The following is a 12,261-nucleotide window of genomic DNA, read 5'->3' as shown; positions in this document are numbered from 1 at the left end:
TGGTAAAGTTTAGACCTTACACGTGTGAAGCACCTTGTGGCAACTTGTTGTTATTTGGTGCTATAAATGAAATAAATTGAAACTGGGGCGCGGGGGGGGGGGGGGGTGTAGTTTTATCCAGCAGTCACAGGGCATGAGGCGGGGGTACACCCTCGACATGGATGACAGTCTGTTGCAGGGCAATGAAACAGAGCAAGGAATTTTCAACACTGCATTTCTTAACATCCTAGTTTTATTTTGGATGATTAACTTATTTTACTCTGTACACAGAAACAAGATAATTGTGCAAAAACCAAAAACTACTAGGGTCAAACGGATTATACCCCTTCAGAACCAGGCTTTTTGTTAAACCATAGCACAAACCACTGTTGCACAATGATGTGCTTTAACTTTGTAATGTTCAAAGCTTGTCATTCAAGTTAAAATCAAGGGTTATCTTCCAACGTACACACAGTATAAAACATCAGTAACAGTTTGAGCTGTCACTTGAGAAGACATCTTGAAAAAATATTAATTTAGACTTGAGAAAAAGAATTGTTGATGCTCACAGAGCAGGAGAAGGACATACAGTTATCACAACATGTCAAGAGCTGGTGACAAGACATTTAAAGAGAGCCACACAGTACAGAGGTAAGAAGCGAAAGATTTGAAAGACTCTGGCCAAGACACAAGTGAATGACTTAGCCAAGTCAGAAATGGTATAGTCTCAAGGATTACCATCACTAGAGATGTGGACAGGAATGGACTACGAGGTTGAAGACCTGGAAAAACTCAGCTTCTGCAAAAGAGACAACTTCAGGGCCTAATTCTACTAAATTTGGTCCTAATTTAAGCCATTTCAGTTTCATGTTTGTAGCCAGGTTAAATTTTACTTTTAGCAGAGGAATTTCAAAATGCTACATGACTCAAACATTATTTTCCATGAGAGGCTGTGTAGTTATGGCTTTTTGTTTGTTTGTTTGTTTGTTGTTGTATGTGCACATCTGTAACAGGATGCTCTGGCTCCATACAGTACATTGAGCAGGATCTGAAGAGCCTTAAGGAGGTTGTGGAGATGAAAAATCAGCAGATGCACCAACAGGAGAAGAAGATATCCGACCTGGAGAAAGTGGTAGGCTCAATTAACCCTCTGGGGTCCAAGGGCATTTTTTGGACAGTTCACTCGCCTGGCATAAATGTTTTATTATTGCTGTAACAGTTCTCCCTGCATCCCACAATTAACTTTATGTCTCTTTTTTTTCAGGACAACCTGTGCTTTCAGAATATATATGTTTTTGTTGTGTTTTATAAGTGTAATAAAGTTTACAGTCAAAAATAGGCAAGGAAAAAATAAAGCGAAAATAATTTTCCACACACATTATTCAAAACACACAGCAAAACTATAATAAACAACTGTTTTGACACTTTATGAAGGTAATTTGAGGTCTTGTGTGAATGACTGTACAACAAAAGGTTCAAACAATAAACACAAATGCACATTTTGAACAATATATACAAAATGGTCTATGCGTTTTGTTGTCCATTGATATGGTAAACAGTGCTTTACGCAGAGAAAGCAACAGAGTTATCCAGTAACATTCACATGCAAACTAGTGGAGCAATCCTGATAGTTACACACTCTTTGTTTGAGCACGTGAGATTGTCATCAGAGGCTCTCCGTCTGCTCCTGCTTTCACTGATCACTATGCGTAATGGCGCAGGGCGCACTGAGTAAGTACTAATAGTATGTACTCATTGGAGCACCCAGGGGTCTATTCAAACGGGCAACTAGTAACATATCACTCCTGAAAATGATCTTTGGCTTTTCATGTGACGTAAATCTGCCCTACGATTGGATTTTGGAAAACCATGTGACGGTGAACCAATTCAAATTGGACACTCACATTGCGCACGTCATCACACAGCTTATATGAGGAGTACAAAGATGGCCGAAGGCTGGCACCAAAGTCTGCGGAGTTAACTTTTCAGCAAAAAAAAAAAAAAAGTAACTTTCTATCTCATATCATTAAAAGTTATTTATATTTTAGTAAAGCTTGGTCTTAGCGTCAGCCCCAGAGGATTAAGTCGTCACAACCGCCAGTAATCCATACGAAATGTTCAGACCAGTCTGCTTCCACATTTTCAATGTTATCTGGTGAATGAAATATTTTGCTCTGGTTGTATTCTGCTTTGAGCAGGCCCAAAAGAATGTGTTCCTCGAGGAGAAGATCCAGGTTCTGCAGCAACAGAATGAAGATCTGAAGGCTCGTATTGAAATGAATCAAGCCATGTCCAGGTAAAACATCATTCCATCATCAACCATATCATCGCCATCATCACTTCAAAATGCACAGTAATAAAATTCATCTTGAGGTAAAAAACAAAAAAAAATTATAAGGATTTTCTTCAGAAAACAATTTGCGCTCCTGGCGGAGTGTCGTCTTGGGTCTGTTTTTGTCAAAAACGCGACACTTGTCATTGAAAATAATGGATTTTAGAGTGATGTGTGATGCGTTTAATGCCCTGAACATGTTCAGTGTGAAAAGCCCTTTACTTATCGCACATACCCCCGCCCCCCAAAAATGTTAAAAATGAGACATTTCTTTTCTTTATAGTAAACAGAGAGGCCGTTAATGATTAAATTACTGTCAGCTCGGGGTAAACAATTTCAGAACTGATAACAAAAGTAGCATGAAAAGTAGTAAAATATTTAAAATTAATATCAGGCAACACATACACCCTTATACACTCAACAAAAATAGAACGCAATACTTTGGTTTTGCTCCCATTTTGTATGAGATGAACTCAAAGATCTAAAACTTTTTTCCACATACACAATATCACCATTTCCCTCAAATATTGTTCACAAACCAGTCTAAATCCGTGGGGCAACAGCTCCCCCTGCTGACGTTGTTAGAGAAACGCACAGGGCCAAAATGAGGAGGCTGATCCGTGGAGAGTGTTTTCTCTGCAGCTCAACTGAGCACACACAGAAAAACTGCTCCAAACGGCCAAACAACAACACTCGCCCTTAGAGACTGGGCTAAGGGGGGGTCATAACATTCAAGTGAGACACACACAGATTGCCACACGACTCCCAGTTACAATCCTGAGCGGGGATTTAACCCTTCAAGCCCCAGCACTGGTGGACACGGGGTCAGAAGGGAGTCTGCTAGACAGCAGATGGGCAAGGGAGGTAGGGCTCCCTCTGGTGGCGCTTCCTTCGCCAGTGCAGGTGCGGGCACTAGATGGCACCCTCCTCCCTTTAATCACACACAAGACACAACCAGTAACTCTGGTGGTGTCTGGAAACCATCGGGAGGAGATTGAGTTTTTTGTAACTCCTTCTACCTCCCGCGTGATTTTGGGCTTCCCATGGATGTTGAAGCACAATCCCCGGATTGATTGGCCATCTGGGGTGGTGGTTCAGTGGAGTGAAACCTGCCATCGGGTGTGTTTAGGATCCTCGGTTCCCCCCGGTTTACAGGCTAAGGAGGAGGCCAAAGTCCCTCCCAATCTGACGGCAGTGCCGGTTGAGTACCACGATCTTGCTGACGTCTTCAGGATATCTCGGCCAGCGTCATGGACTCCGAGGGGCGTCACCCGGTTGTTGAACGACCAATGGGAGAGCAGGGAGCGCAGGCGTCTGCAGGAAACGTGATTGGTGAGCTGCAGCACATTCTCACTGCCTTTACGGCTCGGTTGGATCAAATGACTGAGCAAAACATCCTCCTGAACCGCAGAGTGGAGGCTCTCTCCGCACAGATGGCGGCGAGCGGTCAGGGCTGTACAACCTCTCACGACCTGAGCGCGAATCAATGGAGACCTACATCCGGGACTCATTAGCTGCCGGGCTGATTCGGAACTCCACCTCCCCGATGGGGGCAGGTTTCTTTTTGTGGGCAAGAAAGATGGCGGACTCCGTCCATGCATTGATTTCAGGGGGCTGAATGAGATTACGGTTCACAACCGATACCCGTTGCCATTGTTGGATTCCGTGTTCACCCCCCTGCATGGAGCCAAAATCTTTACTAAGCTGGATCTTAGAAATGCGTATCACCTGGTTCGGATCCGGAAGGGAGATGAATGGAAGACGGCATTAACACCCCGTTAGGTCACTTTGAGTACCTGGTCATGCTGTTCGGCCTCACCAACGCCCCCGCGACGTTCCAAGCCTTGGTTAACGACGTCTTGCGGGACTTCCTGCACCGATTTGTCTTCGTATATCTGGATGATATGCTCATCTTTTCTCCGGACCCTGAGACCCATGTCCAGCATGTACATCAGGTCCTGCAGCGGTTATTAGAGAACCGACTGTTTGTGAAGGGCGAGAAGTGCGAGTTTCACCGCACGTCTTTGTCCTTCCTGGGGTTTATCATCTCCTCTAACTCCGTCACCCCTGATCCGGCCAAGGTTGCGGCGGTGAGAGATTGGCCCCAACCAACAAGCCGTAGGAAGCTGCAACAGTTCCTCGGCTTCGCTAATTTCTATAGGAGGTTACTCCGACGGCCTGGAGTAACCATCTGGCCTGGATCGAGTATGCGCATAACAGCCAGGTGTCTTCTGCCACCGGCCTCTCCCCATTTGAGGTGTGTTTGGGGTACCAGCCCCCATTATTTCCCGTGGTGGAGGGAGAGGTCGGTGCGCCCTCGGTCCGGGCCCACCTTCGGAGGTGCCGTCGGGTGTGGCGCACCGCCCGTTCTGCCTTGTTGAAGGCCCGGACGAGGGCCAAGACCCATGCAGACCGCCGGCGGTCCCCGGCCCCTGCATACCAGCCCGGGCAGGAGGTGTGGTTGTCGACGAAGGACATCCCTCTACAAGTACAGTCACCAAAACTGATGGACAGGTTCATTGGACCCTTCAAAATCCTCAAGGTCCTCAGCCCTGCCGCAGTGAAGCTCCAGCTCCCGGCTTCACTGCGGATCCACCCGGTGTTCCATGTTTCCAGGATCAAGCCTCACCACACCTCACCCCTCTGTGCTCCCGGTCCGGCGCCGCCTCCTGCCCGGATCATTGACGGGGAGCCGGCTTGGACTGTGCGCCGGCTCCTGGACGTCCGTCGAATGGGCCGGGGGTTCCAATATCTGGTGGACTGGGAAGGGTATGGACCCGAAGAACGCTCCTGGGTGAAGAGGAGCTTCATCCTGGATCCGGCCCTCCTGGCCGACTTCTACCGCCGACACCCCGACAAACCTGGTCGGGCGCCAGGAGGCGCCCGTTGAGGGGGGGGTCCTGTTGTGTGGGCCGCCAGAAGAGGTACTGCTGGCCCACCACCAAAGGGCGCCCTGCCTGAAGTGCGGGCTTCAGGCACGAGAGGGCGCTGCCGCCACGGACACAGCCGGGAGTGACAGCTGTCACTCATTAATTCCTGACAGCTGTCACACATTCTTCATCATCACACTCCATAAAGACCAGACGTCATCTCCACCTCGTTGCCGAGATATCGTACTTCATTGTAGGTAATATCCTCAGCCTTTTTGTGTTTATCTGTAATCTGTACATTGTGAGTGTTTGCAGGCAAACCGGTTCCTTGTTTTGTGGAAGCTGAGTGAGTGCAGGACGGCACTCTTTTTCTCTGAGGGATCACTGCAAACACATCAGCATATTGAGTGAGAGGTGGAGGTGGCATTCCCACCGTTATTGTTACTGGGTGTACACACACCCACACTTGACTGTCTTTGTTCTCGCCAGCAGTACCAGATCCGACAGTCGGGGACGGTGATCACCTGGGAATTCGGGACTTGGCGGCTCCAGTATTCTCTGGGTTCAGTGGCGGAGGAAATCGTGTGGTTCCGGTTCATCTCAGGACAGACGTCTTCTATCCACGAGCCTGCCCACACGTCACCTTTGTGATTTGACTGTAATTATATTCTGAGGTTGTCTGTATATTCGTTGTGCACGTTTCACAACATTAAATTGTTACTTTTTGGCTCATCTATTGGCCGTTCATTTGCGCCCCCTGTTGTGGGTCCGTGTCACTACACTTTCACAACAAACAATGTCGGACTCTGTAGTTTTCTCTGGGCCCCTCGCCAATCGGACCGGGAGTGATATGTTTAGCCACATGTTCTCCTTGACTTGCTGGCTGTCTGAGTGGTGTCCAAAAAATGAGGTGGGCTTCATAGATAATTGGCAAAGCTTCTGGGGAAAACCTGGTCTTGTTAGCAGAGATGGCATCCGTCCCACTTTGGATGGAGCAGCTCTCATTTCTAGAAATCTGGCCAATTTTCTTAAATCCTCCAAACCGTGTCTATCCAGGGTTGGGACCAGGAAGCAGAGTTGTAGTCTTACACACCTCTCTGCAGCTTCTCTCCCCCTGCCATCCCCTCATTACCCCATCCCCGTAGAGACGGTGCCTGCTCCGAGACCACCAATAACCAGCAAAAATCTATTTAAGCATAAAAATTCAACTGCACCACAGACTAAAACAGTTAAATGTGGTCTATTAAACATTAGGTCTCTCTCTTCTAAGTCCCTGTTAGTAAATGATATAATAATTGATCAACATATTGATTTATTCTGCCTTACAGAAACCTGGTTACAGCAGGATGAATATGTTAGTTTAAATGAGTCAACACCCCGGAGTCACACTAACTGCCAGAACGCTCGTAGCATGGGCCGAGGCGGAGGATTAGCAGCAATCTTCCACTCCAGCTTATTAATTAATCAAAAACCCAGACAGAGCTTTAATTCATTTGAAAGCTTGACTCTTAGTCTTGTCCATCCAAATTGGAAGTCCCAAAAACCAGTTTTATTTGTTGTTATCTATCATCCACCTGGTCGTTACTGTGATTTTCTCTGTGAATTTTCGGACCTTTTGTCTGACTTAGTGCTTAGCTCAGATAAGATAATTATAGTGGGCGATTTTAACATCCACACAGATGCTGAGAATGACAGCCTCAACACTGCATTTAATCTATTGTTAGACTCGATTGGCTTTGCTCAAAATGTAAATGAGTCCACCCACCACTTTAATCATACCTTAGATCTTGTTCTGACTTATGGTATGGAAATTGAAGACTTAACAGTATTCCCTGAAAACCCCCTTCTGTCTGATCATTTCTTAATAATATTTACATTTACTGTGAAGGACTACCCAGCAGTGGGGAATAAGTTTCATTACAGCAGAAGTCTTTCAGAAAGCGCTGTAACTAGGTTTAAGGATATGATTCCTTCTTTATGTTCGCCAATGCCATATACCAACACAGGGCAGAGTAGCTACCTAAACTCTGTGAGTGAGATAGATTATCTCATCAATAGTTATATATCCTCATTGAGGACAACTTTGGATGCTGTAGCTCCTCTGAAAAAGAGAGCCTTAAATCAGAAGTGCCTGACTTCGTGGTATAACTCACAAACTCGCAACTTAAAGCAGATAACCCATAAGTTGGAGAGGAAATGGCATCTCACTAATTTAGAAGATCTTCACTTAGCCTGGAAAAAGAGTCTGTTGCTCTATAAAAAAAGCCTTCCGTAAAGCTAGGACATCTTACTACTCATCACTAATTGAAGAAAATAAGAACAACCCCAGGTTTCTTTTCAGCACTGTAGCCAGGCTGACAAAGAGTCAGAGCTCTATTGAGCCGACTATTCCTTTAACTTTAACTAGTAATGACTTCTTGACTTTCTTTGCTAATAAAAATGTAACTATTAGAGAAAAAATTACTCATAACCATCCCAAAGACATATCGTTGTCTTTGGCTGCTTTCAGTGATGCCGGTATTTGGTTAGACTCTTTCTCTCTGATTGTTCTGTCTGTTATTTTCATTAGTTACTTCCTCCAAACCATCAACATGTCTATTAGACCCCATTCCTACCAGGCTGCTCAAGGAAGCCCTACCATTAATTAATGCTTCGATCTTAAATATGATCAATCTATCTTTATTAGTTGGCTATGTACCACAGGCTTTTAAGGTGGCAGTAATTAAACCATTACTTAAAAAGCCATCGCTTGACCCAGCTATCTTAGCTAATTATAGGCCAATCTCCAACCTTCCTTTACTCTCAAAAATTCTTGAAAGGGTAGTTGTAAAACAGCTAACTGATCATCTGCAGATGAATGATCTATTTGAAGAGTTTCAGTCAGGTTTCAGAATTCATCATAGTACAGAAACAGCATTAGTGAAGGTTACAAATGATCTTCTTATGGCCTCAGACAGTGGACTCATCTCTGTACTTGTTCTGTTAGATCTCAGTGCTGCTTTTGATACTGTTGACCATAAAATTTTATTACAGAGATTAGAGCATGCCATAGGTATTAAAGGCACTGTGCTGCCTGTGGTTTGAATCATATTTATCTAATAGATTACAATTTGTTCATGTAAATGGGGAATCTTCTTCACAGACTAAGGTTAATTATGGAGTTCCACAAGGTTCTGTGCTAGGACCAATTTTATTCACTTTATACATGCTTCCCTTAGGCAGTATTATTAGACAGCATTGCTTAAATTTTCATTGTTACGCAGATGATACCCAGCTTTATCTATCCATGAAGCCAGAGGACACACACCAATTAGCTAAACTGCAGGATTGTCTTACAGACATAAAGACATGGATGACCTCTAATTTCCTGCTTTTAAACTTAGATAAAACTGAAGTTATTGTACTTGGCCCCACAAATCTTAGAAATATGGTGTCTAACCAGATCCTTACTCTGGATGGCATTACCCTGACCTCTAGTAATACTGTGAGAAATCTTGGAGTCATTTTTGATCAGGATATGTCATTCAATGCGCATATTAAACAAATATGTAGGACTGCTTTTTTGCATTTGCGCAATATCTCTAAAATTAGAAAGGTCTTGTCTGAGAGTGATGCTGAAAAACTAATTCATGCATTTATTTCCTCTAGGCTGGACTATTGTAATTCATTATTATCAGGTTGTCCTAAAGTTCCCTGAAAAGCCTTCAGTTAATTCAAAATGCTGCAGCTAGAGTACTGACAGGGACTAGAAGGAGAGAGCATATCTCACCCATATTGGCCTCTCTTCATTGGCTTCCTGTTCATTCTAGAATAGAATTTAAAATTCTTCTTCTTACTTATAAGGTTTTGAATAATCATGTCCCATCTTATCTTAGGGACCTCATAGTACCATATCACCCCAATAGAGTGCTTCGCTCTCAGACTGCAGGCTTACTTGTAGTGTCTAGTGTTTGTAAGAGTAGAATGGGAGGCAGAGCCTTCAGCTTTCAGGCTCCTCTCCTCTGGAACCAGCTCCCAATTTGGATCAGGGAGACAGACACCCTCTCTACTTTTAAGATTAGGCTTAAAACTTTCCTTTTTGCTAAAACTTATAGTTAGGGCTGGATCAGGTGACCCTGAACCATCCCTTAGTTATGCTGCTATAGACTTAGACTGCTGGCGGGTTCCCATGATGCACTGAGTGTTTCTTTCTCTTTTTGCTCTGTATGCACCACTCTCCATTTAATCATTAGTGATTGATCTCTGCTCCCCTCCACAGCATGTCTTTTTCCGGGTTCTCTCCCTCAGCCCCAACCAGTCCCAGCAGAAGACTGCCCCTCCCTGAGCCTGGTTCTGTTGGAGGTTTCTTCCTGTTAAAAGGGAGTTTTTCCTTCCCACTGTCGCCAAGTGCTTGCTCACAGGGGGTCTTTTTGACCATTGGGGTTTTTCTGTAATTAGTGTATGGCTTTGCCTTACAATATTAAGCGCCTTGGGGCAACTGTTTGTTGTGATTTGGAGCTATATAAATAAAATTGATTTGATTTGATTTGTTAGTGAAAGACCAAACAAAGGCCATGTGTCCAATAGCAAGGTGACATGTGACTTCATTATTTTTATCTTTGATTGGTACCACAGAGTAGCTATTTCTAAAGATACCCGATATCTTATCATTGGGTGCCAATTTAAAATTCTAGTACTGACTTTTAGAGCTCTGCATGGTCAAATGCCATCTTATATCACCGAGCTATTACATCCATATGTGACAAGTAGGTCTCTGAGGTCTTCGGACCTGGGCCTATTGGTTGTGCCTAGGACAAGACTGAAGACCAGGGGAGACTGTGCTTTTGAGGTGCTGGCACCTAAAATGTGGAATGCATTGCCTTTGGACCTACACTCCGTAAAGTGAAGCTAAAGACCCTTTTGTATAGGCTAGCTTTTACCTAGTTTTTATGGTTTTATGTTTCTGCTGTTTTTAATTTCTCTGTTCTTATGTGAAGCACTTTGTGATTTCTATCTTGAAAGGTACTATATAAATAAACCTTACTTACTTACTTAAAAAAGTAAGTCCCTTCGGCTGCTCCCTTGTTTGCACTCGGGGTCGCCTCAGCAAATCCAACATGGATCTGCATGTTGAATTCGCACAAGTTTTACGCCGGATGCCCTTCCTAACGCAACTCCACATTATATGGAGAAATGTGGCAGGGGTGGGATTTTAACCCGGAACCTTCTGAACTGAAACCAAGCCCATTAACCACTTGGCCACCACCCCTGCACTTACTTACTTACTTACAGTTATGACCTTGGCCTGCAACCTTGACTTTTAATAAGCTTTTTTTCAAAATCAAATCACTTTTGGGGGGACTTGGTCTTGAGGTAAATGAGGCAGGCTTTGACCAGAGGATCCTCAGTTTGGTTCCCTGCCAGACAGGAAAATCACTAAGGTGCCTTGGGCGAGGTCTTTAATCCTGAAATTAGCCCCTACTGTGTGAATGGGTGAATGTGAGAACATTGTTGCACTGCACAGCTCAGGTTTGGACGCTTCACACCAGCTTCAAACATATGTACTGTTAGATAATATCTGTGCTAATTCCTTATTTAATGTTAGTGATCAAGCATTTGCCTTTGTTATCTGATTGGAAGTCTCTAAGATCTTTAAAGTTTAAATATAAGAGTTAAGTTTCACTTCCATCATGCATGTACAAGTTTCAGACACAGGGAGGACTCCCCATATCTGTGAGAGCCGTTAACATATAGACTAAACCATGCCCACTGTAATGCCTACATTGTATAAAAGTGTTGTGTGAGCCATCTTTGTCATCTTTCACAAGATGGTGTCTGTTTGTGAAGACCCAGGCCTGGTTTTTAATGTGACCTTCAATAAATTCAAAATGAGGAATATATCGATGTGGTTCTTTGTAAGGGGCAGTAAATTATATAAAGAGCTGGGAGAGATTACAGTACACTGCACATTTTTTGTTATTTTACTGTGAATAAAGCTGATGTTTTGGTGCTGAAAGTCGGCTTTTTCATTTTTCTCACAGACAACTGTCAGAGGAAAATGCCAACCTGCAGGAGTCTGTGGAGAAGGAGAACACTGAGAAGAAGCGCCTGAGTCGAAACAATGAGGAGCTGCTGTGGCGGCTCCAAACCAGCCCCCTCATGTCCCCCTCCTCCTCTCCGCTGCACCGCTCCTTCTCCTCGTCCCCCGTCGCCTCCCCTCTGCTGTTCTCCTCCTCACCTGTGGCAGTCTGTGACTCCCCAACTCACTGTCATGGCTGTCCCCAGCAGACGAACCCCACTCAGTACTCCTCACCCTCCCACCGAGGCACCACCAATCAAAATCTCTCCCCTGGTCCAGCCACACCTACTCGCAGGGCAGCAAGCAATCAGAATTACTCCCCTGGCCCGGCCACACCCGCTCACCGAGCGTGTCTCGGCTCCTCAGAGAGGTAAACTCACCCCTTCTTCACTTTCACTTCCTTCTTCTCTTCCCCGTTTTGAATGTGAATGCTGTTGTGGTGCACGATGGAGAAATAACAGAGTCTGTGCTCAATGCTGCACAAACCCAGCAAGGTCACCATGGAAACTCTGAAGTCACAGAGGCTCTGTTATTTCTCAGGTTTGGTGTCCGTCATGTAAAACAATTACACAACTGTGTGCGCACACAATCGCAGTGTGTAATGTGGAGCCATGAAGTGTGCAGCTGTATGTACTGTATGATAGAAACACAGGCGGTGCGGACGTGTACTCAGCCACCCCACCCTGTCACAGCGGTGTTAGATCCGGGGTAATTAAACACCATCAGGTCCTTGAGGAACAAAGCTTTAGGCTCTGACTGGGATCAGTTTCTTATAGCCACTTCATTCGGTTAAATTTCAATATTTAGTGCAACTTTAAGAAATCCAAAACAAAGCGCCTTAAACTCCAAACTGCCGTCTCACCAGCAGAAAACGACCAACACTTTGATGCATAAAGGACTTTTCATACACAATTGGTTTTATTGAGCAGAAGGTATTGTGTCTCTCAGCATCCTCAAAGTGTTATTAACCTTTTATAACTAGTCTGATGCTGATCTTAACAATGCTATTGTTCAAAGTGTTT

The 12,261-nt window shown here is 44.6% G+C and overlaps 1 protein-coding gene across 1 annotated transcript in view; it reads left to right on the top strand.

Moving 5' to 3' along the window:
- Window positions 1-11,900, top strand: part of LOC117517959 — a 238,004-nt gene extending 226,104 nt beyond the window's left edge. Inside the window, exon 22 of the mRNA XM_034179081.1 lies at window positions 11,202-11,900. Within this exon, the coding sequence (XP_034034972.1) occupies window positions 11,202-11,613 (412 nt within the window). The 3' untranslated portion in view covers window positions 11,614-11,900. The remainder of the gene's footprint in view (window positions 1-11,201) is intronic.
- Window positions 11,901-12,261: the final 361 nt, after the last annotated feature.

Source organism: Thalassophryne amazonica, chromosome 9 (assembly GCF_902500255.1).
Source record: "Thalassophryne amazonica chromosome 9, fThaAma1.1, whole genome shotgun sequence".
NCBI classification, from domain to species: Eukaryota; Metazoa; Chordata; class Actinopteri; order Batrachoidiformes; family Batrachoididae; genus Thalassophryne; species Thalassophryne amazonica.
This window is presented reverse-complemented; position numbering and strand designations above follow the sequence as displayed.